Here is a 13480-nt window from a genome sequence, read left to right on the forward strand (position 1 = left end):
CTGCCTACCGCAGGTGTGAGGGGCGGACCCCGCCGCGCGAGCTCGGGGACGCGCAGCGGTCTCCCTCTCGCTGGGTGACGTGGGTGGACCCCGCCGGGGCAGCAGGGCCTAGAGTCTACGGCCGGGAGCGCACACGGGGCCTGCGCGGGCCCGTGGACGTCGCGTGCACGTGAGCCCCGCCTTGCCGCGCGCTCGCGCGCAGCGCACCGGGGAGTCACGGCGCGTCTCCCACCTCCGCCACCTGCTCTGTTCCTCCTGTGCCCCCTAGGACCTCCAGCCGCCCCAAACGCAACCGGGCGGGGGCTGGGCCGGGTGGTAATGTAGACCTGGAGATGTGAGATTGTACAGCCCCATCCTTCCGTCCTACCCCGTATGCCACCTGCTGGGGCCAGCTCAGCGCATGAGCGCATGGCTGGGACAGGCAGTCCTGGAGGCGGCAGTGGACACGGGGTACAGAAAAGAAGGTCAAGCCGCCCCTACCACCCCCCCCACACACACACTCCCTTCCTTGTTTTCCTGGCAGGACTTCCGGACACGAGGTCCAGCCTGTGGCCAGCTGCAGCCCTGGCTGGTGAAACGGGGCTGGAGGAGCCGAGGGAGGAGGGGCCCACCACTGGCTGAATGACTGTCGGTGGTAGTTAGTGTTAGTAAGAACACCCCCTGGGTGCTCAGTGATTTTGACTTTTTATTTGTGAACAGTGGCCTCAGCTCTCAAGGTCACTCAGCTCTAAGTGAACGGGGGACTCAGAATCATTGCTCTTTACCTTCACTGAGCCCGCGCTGACCATCAGAGGCCTTGTCCTGTGTTGGGCGCCCTCAGCCAGACGACCTCCTGAGTCCAAGCACTTTGGGCACCTCCCCCCTGCTTTAATCCCCAACACTCCCTCCCAAGGTCAGAGTGACTGACCTTATGTTCAGTGGAGGAAACTGAGGCTCTGAGAGTCACCACACGGGCTGTGACGTGGCCCCGCTGTGGGTTTCAACCCAGATCATTCTGACCTCAAAGGCTGTGGCTGCACAGGAGCCCAAGGTTGTGGCCTCTGAGCCCAGCCTTGGAGGTGAGTCCCTCTTGGATGGGGGGCTTCAGGGAGGGGTGCTGCAGGCAGGGGCTCTGTGGCGGGGAGGGCTTGGTGGGGTCCCTGGGGGAGGAAGGCTGTAGGGAGGCTGGGGTAGGAGTGAGGGGTGCACACACTGGGGAGGGTGTCTGGACCAGACCACACAGGGGTCTGAGTGTGGGGCAAGGAGTTGGGGATCACTGCAGGTTGGGGGCAGCAGGGGACACGATCCATGTGGTTTTATCAGAGCCACAGCATCTGAACTGGCAGGAGCTTAGTGGGTGCGTTATTCACCCCACCCAAGCATGCATCCCTGAGATGCAGCCAGGGATGGGGTCTGCCTCAGTTTCCTCCTTTGCACAGTGGGGGCTATGATGGTCATCTGCCCTCTCCCAGGGTTGGGCATGTTGCCTAGCTAGGTCCCAGACCTATCTACTTCTCCAAGTACCTGCCCAGAAGTCAGTGCCCAGAGGTCTCCCAGCCATAATCCCATTTGATCGTCACCCCAGGGCCTCAGAGAGATAGAGTAACCTGACCAGCATCCCTCGTGTGCTAGGACAGACTCAAACCCGTGTTCTCTCAGCTGCCTCACATTCATGCAGTCATTCAACAAACATTCATGGAATGCCTCCTGGGTTTCGGGTACCAGGGTAAACCTGGCTGACCGCCATCTGTACCCTCTTGTGGTTTACCAACTGGGGAAAGGGGTGGAGATGGGCAGAACACTGTCAATGATGACATAGGGATGAGGATTTATGGGAACACTGAAAGGCACCCACCCTGGAGGGGGAATAAGTCAAGGCAGGCTTCCTGGAGATGTCAGGAGTCTGTCCCCAGGAATTGGCCAGGTGATTGGACAGGGAGGCCTGACCAGCAGGCCGTGTGAGTGGAGGTGTGCAGGGCCAGGCCCTGTGGCAGAGCAGGGATGCTGGACTGTAGGGAGTGGGGAGGTGGTAGGTGGCCATGAGGGGACAGCAAGTTTAAGTTTCAGGGGCCTCCCTGGCAGGGGGCACTGCAGACATTTTGCATCTGTAATTTTGTCTATTTCTTTTTCTGGCACTCCCCCTCCCTCTGCTGGGTCAGGCCTGTCTCCTGCCACCCCTCCCACTCCTACCAGGCCCCTTCTTCCCACGCACGGAGCGGCTCTGGCCCCAAGCCCTCAGCTCCTTTTTGGGAAGTAGCCTGGACCCTGGTTTGGGTCCAGGAGTTGGGCACTGTAACTCATTCCACTGTGTCTGAGGCCTGCGCCCTGGGATGGAGACCAGGGTAGCCATAGTGCCTGGGGTTTGAGCCCCGGCTGAGACGGACCCATTAGCTGGGCTGGGAGTGAGAAGGGGCTCACTTCCCCGCAGCAAGGATGGTGCTGCCCGGGCCTCAGGGCCTCAGGGCCACCTGCTCCTGAGGGCTTCTCTGGTCTCCACGTTAAGGGCCCTCTCCATGCTCCAACATGGAAGCTCCTTGAAGGCAGGGCCTGCTCATTCAACACTGCTGGCCTCACACACACCCTGGGGCAGGTCCAGTCACCATGGTTAAGGTGCTCCCCACTAGCGACACATGGGCCATGGGTCCACCCTTGTCCCTCTGCCCAGGGAGCCCCTCGGGGCCTCTCCCTGACCGTCCTCTCCAGCACAGGCCGTCTCCTCACAGCAGTCACTCAGTCTGTCCACATTCTTGCAGTCTGTCCTTGCTTGCCGCCCAAAACACAGGCTGCAGGAAGAGTGGACTTGGGGCTGGCCCCCGTTTCGCCAGGGGTGGTCAGGTGGGTGGGTTCCTCCTCCTCCCGACGTGGCCACAGACTGCATCGCCCCCCGCCCTCCGCCCCTGCCTTACGTGGCAAAGATGCTGCTGCCCCCAGGGGAGTGGACACCGGGCCAGCCCCCACTGCATCTCTGTCCCACCAGGCAGAGGGAACCACCGCAGGACTCTGAAGACCCTCTAATCCTGGGCTGCACCATGGCCTTGGGGCCCCAGGCCTGCCAGGGGCATTCCAGGGCGAAGGCTGACCGTGCACGCAGGAACCCCGGCAGACATATTTGCTACGTGCTCAGGGACCAAGACCCCACAGGGTATCCAGCTGGTGGGCTCTGCGCCCCCCAACGCAGAAGAGCATATCTGGCGACACTTCCACTTCACCCATCTCCTGGGAGAAGCAGGGTGAAATCCTGTCTGTTGCAGCAGCCAGCGCCAGCATCAGCCCAGGTTCTCTGGAAAACTGTACCCTGACCACACCCACCCGAGCTGAGTGTATTTGCAACCCAGGCTGTCTGCATCCCTGAGGGCTGGTGGCCAAGATACTCGGATGTGCAGGTGAAGAAACCCCAGTTAGGGCCGAGCACACGCCACCTTTATTAAAAACTGCCCAAACCCTCTTACAAAGGAGGCGGCTGGTGCCAGGGAGTGTGGTACACCTCAAGGGAAGTGGGACATGAAACCAGAGCGAGCCTAGACCTGGTCGATTTCAAAGGCTCACTCAGGGACCCGAGCGAGGAATTGGCTCCATGTGGCTGGGGGACATCACAGTATCCAGGGCCCCTGCAGCCAGAGAAAAGGGGTCTGCGATGCCTTTCACACAGTGTTAGAAGTGCAACTTTAAGGGCAACAGGCAACAGAAGGGGGGCAGAGAGGGAATTTGAGGTACCGGGTGGGGCTGAGACTCCAGAGCCTGCCCCAAGGCACGTGTGCTGGGTGAGGCCTGCCGGGCCCTGTCTTTTTCCACCTCTGGTCTCCCCGCCTCCTGTCCTGCTGTTCTTGGGACACAGGCTACATAATCTTGGCCTTCTCCTCATATGCGCACCACCCTTCACAGTTTACAAAGGTCTTTACAGGCCCATTTTCCCGTTGGATTCTGCTGGCAGACTGAGAGGTAGACAGCACAGGGCTGGTCTCACTTAAGGCTTGAGAAGTGAGGCACCGGTGCAAGGAGGCTCCGGTGAGCTGGGCGCTCACTGGGGTCCCCCCTATCCACGGCAGCCCCGGCTCAGCCATCAGCTTCTCAGCCAGTCGGTGTCCTTGTCGAGGGTAGAAAAGCGGATCAGCTTCAGGCTGGGGGGCTGAGGCTTCCTGTCATCCCAGAGGTACTCGGGGGACAGCACTTTGGAGGGCTTATGTGAGATGAAGCGGCGGTTCAGGTGACTCTCCTCCTGCCAGGCCGCCATGATGCCGTTGGCCTTGTCTGCCAGGATGCCCATGTGGCAGCCTCTGGTAAACTCATATACCTTGGCCACCCGCCCCCCAAAGACCTCCCCGCCATAATAGAAATCCCCCTCGCCATCCGCCACAAAGGCGGTGGAAAGAGGCCGGCGCTCGTAGGGGAACTGCTGGCGGGGAACAGCGAAGTAGCCAGGGTGAATGGCAGCGACCAGGTCCCCCAAGGTCTCGGGGCCCCACGGGTTCCGGAACACCATGTCCACATTGAGGCAGAAGAGGTAGTCGACCTCCCGGTGCGCCCTCTCAGCAATGTGCTGGCTGATGCTCTGCATCCGGTGTGTGGAGATCTCCTCCCAGCGGGCGTGCCTCAGGACGGGGATGATGCTGACGAGGCGGCCGGAGCCCAGCCGGACCCGAGGAACGGCCGTGGGGTCGTTAGTGAAGACATAGTAGTGCACCCGGAACCCCTGCATGAAGAACTGCTCGGCTGACTCCAGGAAGTGCTGGACGAACTGGGTGTACCTGGTGGAGAGAATCCCATCATGCACCATGGCCTCAGCAGGGCCACTGCCTGGGTCCCCACTATGTGCTGGCACCACACGGACAGGGCTGGGGTTGGCCAGGCTGGGGTCCACCTCCCAGCTTTCCATCTCAAGAAGTCACTCAGGGGTCCTCGGGGTCCTTGTCTGTCAAATTCCCACAATCTTAGTACCAACCTCTTAAGACCGTCCTAATAATGATAATTGATGACTCATATTCACAGACTGAGCTAACTTTTACTGAGCACTTACTAAGTGCCAGGCAGTGTTCTAAGGGATTCTTCTCTCCTTCTAGCCTCATAAACTCCCTAGAAGGCAGGGACCACAGTCCCCACTTCCTAGGCACAGACACTGAGCCTCAGAGAGAGGAAAGTAGCCAAGAAACGGGCAAGTGGCCGAGTAAGGGAAGGTGAGTGGTGCTGGCTGCTGGGTGCCGATTGGGCCAGGGGTGGGGGGGTCCCCTGATCCCCGCTGGGCCATCCATCATCTGGCCGGTGCTTAGCTGCTGGGGACCCATTAGGGTCCCTCTCTCAGGAGTCCCAGAAAGGGACCCAGAGGGAAGCTGCCAGGTGATGGCTCCTAAAGGAAAGGGCAGGCGGGGTGAGGAAGGAGAGGGGAAAACAGGAGGTGTCCAGAGAGCCCTTAGGCCGGAGGCTGGAGGAGAGAGGGTCCCCAAGGATGGGCTGGCTCTGCCTGGGTCTCTTGACCTGCCTGTGGCCTGACCACGGACCCCCAATTCTATGCGGTGGTCTGGGGGGCTTTCCACTCCTTCATACCTGCCTGGACGGTTCAGGGGAAGCAGAAGGGGTGAAGGGACAAGGGTGTCTCCTGACAAAGGCTCCTGCTGCCCCCTCGCCTGGGCTGCCTCCCCCTCCCCCCTTCCATGCCAGGGCCAGACCCCCTTCCTCCAGGAAGCTCCCCTCCCACCAGCATACTCCACTCTGTACCTTCCCACCTGCACAGCACCTGGTTCAGGGCCTCCCTGGTGCCCGGGTTGGGGTCCTGTCTCTCCCCAGACTATAAATTCCTGGGGCTCAGAATTTATAACCCCCCTCCCCCCAGCCCAGCCCAGCCCACTACTCACTTCCCCACGGCAAACACCGTGACCCCGACGGTCAGGTTCAGCGGCTGGTAGATACGATGCAGAAGTTCCGGATCGAAGGTTCCCTCGGAGACAATGGGCGCTAGCCAGGGTGTGAGTGTCAGGAACTCTGTGGGCCTGGCAGCAGAGGAGGCCGTGGGGGCTGAGACCCTCCCCTGGGAAAGCCTCCCTCTCATCTTGGCCCTGCCAAAGCTGTGTGACCCCGGGCAGCTTTATCCCCGTCTCTGGGCCCCAGTATCCTCATGTGGAAAGTGGGGATAGTCATAGCTACTTCCCAGCGTGGTCAAGACCAGGAGTTAACGCATGCCCAGTGTCTAGAGGAGCCTGGCATTTCCGGTGCCCGCTAAGTGCCTCGGAGACGGGGGTCATCAACATCACCATCAACGACGGATCGAGCGTGACTACGCAGAAGGCACCGTGCTCTGCGTTATTATTATTATTTTTTTTTTTGGCCGCGCCACGCAGCTTGAGGGATCTTAGTTCCCTGACCACGGACTGAACCCAGGCCCTCAGCAGTGAAAGCACGGAGTCCTAACCACTTGGACTGCCAGGGAATTCCCTGCTGTGCATTTTGCAAACGCCATCTCATCTGGTCCTCCAACCTCCTATCAGGTGGCTATTATTATTATCCACCTGCGCACAAACATCCCAGAGTGGTTGGTTAACTTGTCCAAGGTCACACAGCTAGTGACAGAGCTGGACCGGAGCCCAGGTCCCAGACTACCCAGACCCCGAGGCCAGTGGACACCTCCAGTACCCCAACTTCCAGATCAGAGGCCTGCGCGCCCCCCTCCACCCCAGGTCTCTCCATTCTGTGCCCAGGCCCTAATCGACACCTACTTTTGCTCCAGCAGCTTGGGCTGAGGGTACTGTGACCTGCAATCAAGAAGGGTGAGTGGTTAAGGGGAGGCAGCCCCCAACCCCGGGGCCGCAAAGGGGGAAATGACCGTCTGCTTACGGTGTCACAGGCTGGAATGGCTTCTCCCCCTTGTACTGCAGCTTCATGTTGCTGGTGGCAGAGGTGAGACAGAGCCATTAGTGCCGGTGGGCGGCAGAAACACTCAGCAGGGAAGGATGAGGTCGAGGTGAAGCACCCCCATGGGACAGGCACCCCCAACCCCCCAGATGCCCTTGACCCTCCCCCACTGCTCTGTCCACTCTGTCGGGGCTGGACTCCCATAGAGGAGGTCTGTCCAGGGTCACCGTGTGGCAGGGCAGTGATTCCAGCCTGGTACCACTTGTCTCCAAAGTCTTTTTCTGTCTCTCTTTCAAACATATTGCTCTGAAAGAGCCTGGGCACTGGGGAGAAGGTCTGCGGAGCTGTAAAGGCCCGGTGAGCCCAGTTCTGCCACTTTCTAGCCTGGGTGGGCGAGTTACTTAACCTGAACCTATGGTGATGGTCAGTTGAAGAAGCCAGTTACACAGCCACCAATCAAGGCGTCGCTGTGAAGGTACGGATTTTGTAGATGTCAGTAACATCTACACCAGTTGACCCCATGTAAAGATCATCCTCCATAGTCTGGCAGGCCTGATATGGTCAGTTGAAAAGCTACAGCATAGAACTGAGGTTTCCCTGAAGAAGAAATTCTGCCGGTGGACGGTGGTGTCAGGTCCTGCCGAAGAGTTCCAGCCCACCCTTCCCGATGGCCCGCTCCGTGGAGTTCAGACTGGCTTCGCCACCCCACAGTCGTGTAAGCCGATTGCTTTCAATCAATCAGTCAGTCAGTCAGTCTCCCTCCGTCTTCCTGGTTCTGTTTCTTTAGTGGAAGGCTGACTGATATACCCATTTTCCCTTATCTGTAAAATGAGGTAGCACCCTTAACCCTTAGAGCTGTCGTGAGAGGTAAGAGAGGTATGTAAGTCGGGGCCTGTCAGCCAGTGCCCAGCACGGAGCGAATGGTAAGGGCAGCACCCTGGCCCCTTCTTGGCAGGCTGTCTGTGTGGCTGGCCCTCACTAGCTGCGGCCAACCTGGGGGGATTAGGAAGGAGGGCTGATTAAGGAAGGAGGTGGCCGGCGGCAGGGTCAGACACAGGAGGCTGCCGGCGACATGCCTCTGGCTCTGCCACCAGCTGGCTGGAGAGACCAGGGGCCGGACATCTCACTCCTCGGGGTTTAGTTCCCTCACCCTTAAAATGGGGACAATAATATCGCTCCCCAGGGTGGAAGTGAGGCCTGGGGGATGGAAAGGCTTGCCCAAGGCCACCCAGGGACCGGGTCAGAACCTGTTCCAGCAGAGGCCTGAGCTCGCCTGTAAGGCTCAGACCACCTGAGGACGTGGGTGCCTGCCATTCACTTGGGTCTCTTCAGTACGTCACCTACGGTGGGATGGCTTAAGCCTCCTGGAGCTTTCCTAGTTTTTTCAGTCTATGCTTTGTGTGTGGGGTAAGATATACATAACAAAGATTTCCCATTTTAACCATTTGAAAGTGTACAGTTCAGGGGCATTAAAGGACATTCACATTGGGCAACCATCACCACCATCCATGTCCAGAACTTTTTCATCGTCCCAGACTGAGACCCTGTCCCCCTGAAACACTAACTCCCCATTCCCTCTCCCAGCCCCCGGTAACATTGTTCCTACTTCTGTCTCTATAAATATGACTATTCCAGAGATCTCTTAGAAGTGAAACCCTATTATATCTGTCCTTCTGTGATCAGTCTATACTCTGGAAGCAACAAGTTTTAAAAGTTGATCCATCCAATTGGCCCCCTGCCCTAGTTTCACACAGACAAGCACGTTTTAGGCCCCTGCTCAGAAAGGGATAGGGGGACTTCCCTGGCCGTCCAGTGGTTAAGACTCCACGCTTCCACTGCAGGGGGTGTGGGTTGGATTCCTGGTCAGGGAACTAAGATCCTGCGTGCTGCACAGCACGGCCAAAAATAAATAAAGAAGACAACATCTTCAAAAAGAAAAAAAAAAAAAAAGAAGAAAAGAAAGTGATGGGACTCTGAGAAGGTGGTCAGAAGTGAGAAGGGGAAAGGGGCCCCTGTTCCACACTTCCCTGGCCATCGGTATTTCCCTTTCCCCCACCAGCCTGGACACACTCTGCTCTGGCCACTTTAACGGGTTAGACATAAGAATTCCAAAGCCACAAAAGGAACTTCATATTTCCAAACCTCTGAAGGTCATGAAACTAAAAGTAGAGAAGAGATCCAAATGAACAGAGGGGAAGATGTGACCATTCCAAACAAACAAAACTCTCCAACTTTAATCTATTAAAAAAAATAATAACTCAGTAGAACCAAAAGATAGACACACTGCAAAGAAAAAAAAATGTAGCAAGTACTTTCGGCCAAGGGTGGCGATAGAGGACCCGCCGACAGGCCAAGGAGAGAAGGTGCTGGAGCAGGCGAGGCACCAGAGAGGAAATTCAGTTAATGGGAAGGCGTGGGGGAGGTGAGGGCCTGGTAGGAATCAAAGAAATGAAATTTAAACCACATCGCATTTCCCGTGTCTGGAGTCAGCAAGGTGGTTTGCTTTTTGTTTTTCATAGCACCTAATACTTCCAGCACCAGCCCAGGGGCAATGCAGCTGCAGCGGGGTGGAGGGGGTGGCGTATCTGTGTGAGTTCGAGTGTGTGTGTGCCACTGTCCCCCTGGAGAGCAACCTGGCGCGATGGAGGAATACCTCAGCCATATCCTTTGGCTCAGAAACTTACCAAAGGAAAGGATCTTTAAGATGGAAAAAGCTGCCTGTCCAGAGCTGCTCATTACAAACTGATTTAGAACGCTGGGAAACTGGAAACAACCTAAATGCTGCAAACTTGCTGGTGGGAAAGGGAGAGGGATTCAAGAATTAGGGCCCAGTCCCTGGGTGGAATAAAATGATGGTGACCAGATGCCAAAAAAGCAAGCCAATTCTGGGGAAACTGGATAAAAATCACAAAAACACTGTGGTCACAACTACTTTCAATAGCAAGCAGCCTTTCTGCTTTTTAGAACAATCTGTTCAAATAGAAAGCGTAGCAACCAACGAGCTGACAATGAACTCTGGAGTCAGAGTATGACTTGGACCAGCAAAACACAAGAGGGTATTTCATTTTCTTTCGTCTTTTCTGTTATCCAGCCTCCTAATTTACTGTATTCTATGTTTATAATAGTGAAACACACTTTGTTGTTAGTTATGAACTATGTTGTTAGTCTATGATCCAGATTTTAAACTTTCCTTTTGCTGTCATGAAAAACAAGACTGGGTGGCCAAATGTCCCCTTGAGACTGTCCCAAATCACCTTTTTCACTCTTTTTTTTTTGGCCTTTGAAAATTATTGTTACTAGTTTTAGTCTGATGACACAGAGGACTTGGCTGGGAAACACACTGGTTCTTATAAACCAGCACTTGTTTGGGGCATGAAACAAAGCACAGTGAGAGGACGTCACTGGGATCAGGCCGGCGCCGTCACAGAACAACCTGCCCAGGGCAGAGAATTATTCGCTAATGACAGCTGAACGACCAGAGCGCTGGGGCGATCTGAACGGAAGACTGTTCCATCCCATCTTGGCAAGTCTGAGATACGTTTGATATCGGATATAAAAAGTGACGCAATCAGTAGGAATCATTTCAAGTTCTAGGTTCATCTATAACCAAATCTTTTTCACTCTTAACTGACAAAATGTCAGATTTGTTATGTTGGGGAGACTGGTCACGTGTCCATTTCTTCTTTGAAGCCACAGAGAACACGAAATCGAGCAAAATGTCAAGTCCTGGACTTCCCTGGCGGTGCAGTGGTTAAGAATCCGCCTGCCAATGCAGGGGACAAGGGTTTGATCCCTGGTCCAGGGAGATCCCACAGGCCGCGGAGCAACTAAGACTGCGAGCCACAACTACTGAGCCCACATGCCACAACTACTGAAGCCCGCGTACCTAGACACCATGCTCTGCAACAAGAGAAGGCACCGCCATGAGAAGCCCGTGCATCTCAACGAAGAGTGGCCCCGGTCGCCACAACTAGAGAAAGCCCGTGTGCAGCTAAGAAGACCCAATGCAGCCAAAAATAAAGAATAAAATAAAATAAATAAATGTATTGAATAAAGAAAAAGATGTCAAGTCCTGAAAGCACTCTTTCCTGAGCACCTCCTACGTGCCAAGTGCAACACCAGGATATTTACAGGCATCGTTACAGTACCCCATGCTCTGGCTGGCTCGGGAGGGGCACCTCTATCATCCCATTTTACAGATACAGCAAGTGAGGCTCAGAGCTACGCAACAGGCTCAAGGTCACAGCTGTGGAGGGGGCACTGCAAGGACACCCAAGGACTGAAACGGGGGAATTTCACTCCACATCTGCGGCAGCTCACCACACGGCTCAGAATCGTGACCTTAGGACCTAAGAACCTACAAAGTGACCTTAAAAACCCCCTCACCCCCTCCACTCCGGGGGCCCCCAATTCACCCTGGCCCATACTTACAAGATCTCTGGGCAGGGGAGATAATAGGGGACATAGGAGACCGGCAGCCAGTTCTCGACATACACCCTGGGAAGGAAATACATCTGCTGACCTGACTTTGCACGTGAGGCTGAAAACTCGCTTTGCTGCATGTCAGTGGGAATGCAGGCCCCGCGTGGTGCACCTGGGATACACCTCCCCTCCCCCCGCCCCCCGCCCAATCATTCCTTGGGTCTGGCTGACCTCGGAGGACAAAGCCTCCTGGTCTTCTGCAATGAGTCATTAGCCCTGCAGCCATTCATTCCTGGGACAGGAATGTTCTTGATGCCAGGCCCTGCACACAGGGGGCTGGTGGTTGGGGGCGGCCCCCAGAGCTTTGTGGGAAGAACACATAGGGTGAATTCTGGAGCATAAACGTTAACATGGCTAGAAGAACAGTCCAGGCAGAGGAAAGAGCGAGTGCAAAGGCCAGACCAGTGCAAAGTAAAACACATTAGCCAGGCTAGTTTTGTCTTACCGGGGCTGGGGTGAAGGGACAGGTGCACCGAGAGAAGGGGGTGGGACCTGGGAATCCTGTGAAGGGGTCAAGCTTTGGGGGTTGAGATGCTGAGAGATGGAGGGGTCTGGGGTAGGGAGGGAGGGCTCCATGGGGCATGCTCACCACAGACAGCAGAGGGCCACGACCACCAGCAGGCAGAACCCCAGGCCCAGGGCTAGTCTGGGGCAGCGCATTGCAGGGCGGGCAGCATCTGAGCCTGGGTACCTGCAGAGTCTGGGTGTGCCCTGGTGAATCAGCCCACCTCTCTCAGAGGTGTCAGGCTCGGAGCCTGTGTCTCCGGGGTCCGGGAAACACCTGCAAAGGAACGCTCCTTATCCACAGGACAGTGGCCCCATTTTTGCTGCCCTGCCCTCCCCTGGGCGGCCTCACCCGGGGAATGTGGATTCCAGCTGTCTCCTCGTACTGCTGGGCCCAGGCCCAGGTCTGGCAGCTCTGAAGGACAGAGGCTCAGGACTCAGCCAAAGCCTGCTGCGGTGCCTTGCGAAAGGCCCCGGGCCAGAGAGGCGCCTGGCTCCCTGCCTTGTCTCTCAGGTCTCCCTGCTGACCTCCTTCTGTGATGAGCTAACGGCGGCCATCCTAGGGACTAGGGGAACAGCGCTTGGGGGCGTGGAGGGGGTGGAGCGGGGCTTGGAGAAGGATTCCAGGGGAAACTGGGAGGACGCCGGAAATCAAGCCCAGAGCCCGCACCGCGGGGGCACACTCGGCCTGGGGAGGGGTGGTGCGCTGGGAGAGGCGGCATAGATCCCCCGGGAGGGGGGTTGGGGCAGGGGTGGTAGCAGCGCATTCCTCCGGGAGAGGGGGCCTGGGCTCTCCCGGGACCGCGGGAAGGCGCTTCAGCTCTCACCCGCTCTCGTTGGTAACCCTGGGCAAGGCGCTCTCCTGCCAGCTCCACCACAGCCTCGGCGTCCTCCTCAGCTATAGGGGGCTTGGTGAGGTGGCAAGACGCAATCCGCACCGCCCCTGATGTGCGGGAAGGGCTCTAAAGCGCTGGGTCCGGCGCGGGTCACAGAGAGCGCGGGACGCCTGACAGCTCTGCGGGGGTCCGCCCGAGGTCAGATAAAGATCCCCGGGCCGGAGTTTTGGGGCTTTGGCCCCGGCTCACCCGGTGGCCTCTGGCAGGCCCGCTCCCTCTCCCTCTCCCTCCCTCTGCGGACCTCCGTTTCCCCACCCGGGCTTGGGGCGCGGCGTCCTCCAAAGCTCCGCGTCGACCGTTGGCTCCGCTGGATTCTTCCTCCGGTGGGGCCCGGGCCGCCGGGGCCGCTCCGCCGACGCAGAACCACGCCCGAGCTTTGGCCGCCCCAGCCGGGGATCTGCACCCAGGAGCTTGGGTCTGAGACACGCACCTCGACTTCGGCCGGCCACTGCAGGCTCCGGGCTCGCGGCGCTGCTCCTCCGGCCGGGCGCGGGGCGCGGACAGGGAGCGGCGCGGGAGCGTGACTGTCCCTGCGGGCTGCAGACTCAGCCCCTTGCGGCCGGACCAGCGTTAGAACGGACGGAGGGGCGCAGCCCGGCCCTGAAAACAGAGTCTCGGTTCGCCCGCAGTCCGGCGAAACCCAGGGCGTGCCGGGCGCCTTTAGTAGCGCGCTGGGTGGGGCCCGACTAAGGGCCCGCAGGGATCGGGGCCGGGCGGGGTTCGGGGGAGGGGAAAGGAGCCGCGCGCCCCGCCCACCGGCCCCAGCCCCACCTACCCTC

At 57.8% G+C, this 13480-nt stretch overlaps 1 protein-coding gene across 3 annotated transcripts; it reads right to left on the reverse strand.

Annotated features, from left to right (window-relative positions):
* Positions 1 to 3388: 3388 nt before the first annotated feature.
* GBGT1 (globoside alpha-1,3-N-acetylgalactosaminyltransferase 1 (FORS blood group)) lies at positions 3389 to 13367 on the reverse strand. 3 transcript variants are annotated; one of them, XM_024762261.1, is made up of 7 exons: positions 13132 to 13367; positions 11891 to 12082; positions 11251 to 11316; positions 6802 to 6852; positions 6684 to 6719; positions 5826 to 5960; positions 3389 to 4724 (listed from the first exon to the last, which is right to left on the reverse strand). In XM_024762261.1, the coding sequence occupies exons 2-7, from the start codon at positions 11959 to 11961 to the stop codon at positions 4040 to 4042; spliced, it is 1044 nt and encodes a 347-aa protein (XP_024618029.1). In that variant the 5' UTR covers positions 11962 to 12082; positions 13132 to 13367; the 3' UTR covers positions 3389 to 4039. The 3 variants fall into 3 exon arrangements, with proteins under 3 accessions (XP_024618029.1, XP_024618027.1, XP_024618026.1); XM_024762259.1 differs by having other exon boundaries at positions 12957 to 13367; XM_024762258.1 differs by having other exon boundaries at positions 12943 to 13367.
* Positions 13368 to 13480: the final 113 nt, after the last annotated feature.

The sequence above is a fragment of the Neophocaena asiaeorientalis genome, unplaced genomic scaffold (genome assembly GCF_003031525.2).
Source record: "Neophocaena asiaeorientalis asiaeorientalis breed wild unplaced genomic scaffold, Neophocaena_asiaeorientalis_V1.1 scaffold78, whole genome shotgun sequence".
Classification (NCBI taxonomy): domain Eukaryota; kingdom Metazoa; phylum Chordata; class Mammalia; order Artiodactyla; family Phocoenidae; genus Neophocaena; species Neophocaena asiaeorientalis.

Coding starts and splice junctions, on each gene's coding strand:
- GBGT1 (XM_024762261.1), bottom strand. CDS start 11,961: ATGCGCTGCCCCAGACTAGCCCTGGGCCTGGGGTTCTGCCTGCTGGTG. Junction 6,853..11,250: donor CTCCCCTGCCCAGAGATCTT/GTAAGTATGGGC, acceptor CTCTGCCACCAG/CAACATGAAGCTGCAGTACA. Junction 4,725..5,825: donor ACGGTGTTTGCCGTGGGGAA/GTGAGTAGTGGG, acceptor TCTCTCCACCAG/GTACACCCAGTTCGTCCAGC.